Source organism: Aplysia californica, unplaced genomic scaffold (assembly GCF_000002075.1).
Source record: "Aplysia californica isolate F4 #8 unplaced genomic scaffold, AplCal3.0 scaffold00364, whole genome shotgun sequence".
Taxonomy (NCBI): Eukaryota; Metazoa; Mollusca; class Gastropoda; order Aplysiida; family Aplysiidae; genus Aplysia; species Aplysia californica.
The window spans coordinates 150262-151316 of record NW_004797634.1 but is presented as its reverse complement, the minus strand read 5'-3'; the positions used below and the strand labels follow the sequence as shown (position 1 = coordinate 151316).

Genomic DNA, 1055 nt, shown 5'->3' with positions numbered 1-1055 from the left:
TCTCTCTCTCTCTCTCTCTCTCTCTCTCTCTCTCTCTCTCTCTCTCTCTCTATTGGGATAGTGTTTCCCTTTTAGCATTTATGAAGGCCAAAACCCACCTGCAAAATAACCTAAATTACGTCGATTGGAGAATAAATCACCTACATTCATCATCATCATCCAGTTCCAGATCTGCGGCAGACATCGGTGATCATGGTTCTCCATTCATTCCTTTGCTCGGATGCTCTTAAAAAAGCTACGTTTCCCTGATCTTTCCCAGTTACCCATTTGTTTAGGCTCCCCAAGCAGATTGTTCTGGGCCTTCCCCTGCCTCGTTTGCCTTTAATTTTGCCAGTGAGAGCTTGATGTTCAAGACTCTTGTGTCTGTTCAGGTGTCCCAAAAACTGCATTTGTCGTTTCCTGATTGTTTTTATCCGTGAGCGTCCCACGTAGGCTTCATCAAACACTACCTCATTTGATTTTTTTCCCCTCCCACGACACTCTTAGTAGTCTCCTAAGAAACTACATTACAACAGAAAATCGCACATGTCGAAAAGGGAAAGAGAAAAACGTACCGGTAGACTCGGGCAGACATCCGCACACAAGAGCACCGTTCAACAAGATGAAGGAGCCGATGACGTAGAAGGGGAGACCAAATCCGCCAGCCTGGAAAAACAGCATGTCATTAGATTGAACGATCGATTGATTGATCGACCGATTGATTGATTGATTGATTTTTGTGTATCTAGTATTTCTTTTCTCTAATTTGAATATATTCATCTATACATTTGAATAGTATTTATTTTGATGAACAAAAGGGGCGTTCCCGCGGTTTAGAGGTCGGTGTTTGCCTCCCAATAAAAAAAAATTCCTGTTCCTGTCCTGGACGAAAGAAATCTGTAAAATATTCTCCTTTATTCCGTTATCCTCTTTTCATACTCAAAAGCCTTGTTCTGTTATCTGCCTTCATCTACACATTTTCATTACTTCCTTCGCCAGCCCCCCCTCCCCCTTCTCTCTCTCTCTTTCTCTCTCTCTCTCTCTCTCTCTATCTCTCTCTCTCTCTCTCCCTCTCC

The 1055-nt window shown here is 42.9% G+C and overlaps 1 protein-coding gene across 1 annotated transcript in view; it reads right to left on the bottom strand.

The window, feature by feature from the left end:
• Positions 1-1055, bottom strand: part of LOC101863997 (MFS-type transporter SLC18B1-like) — a 15406-nt gene that overhangs the window by 2855 nt on the left and 11496 nt on the right. The window contains exon 6 of the mRNA XM_035971036.1: positions 555-645. Within this exon, the coding sequence (XP_035826929.1) occupies positions 555-645 (91 nt within the window). The remainder of the gene's footprint in view (positions 1-554; positions 646-1055) is intronic.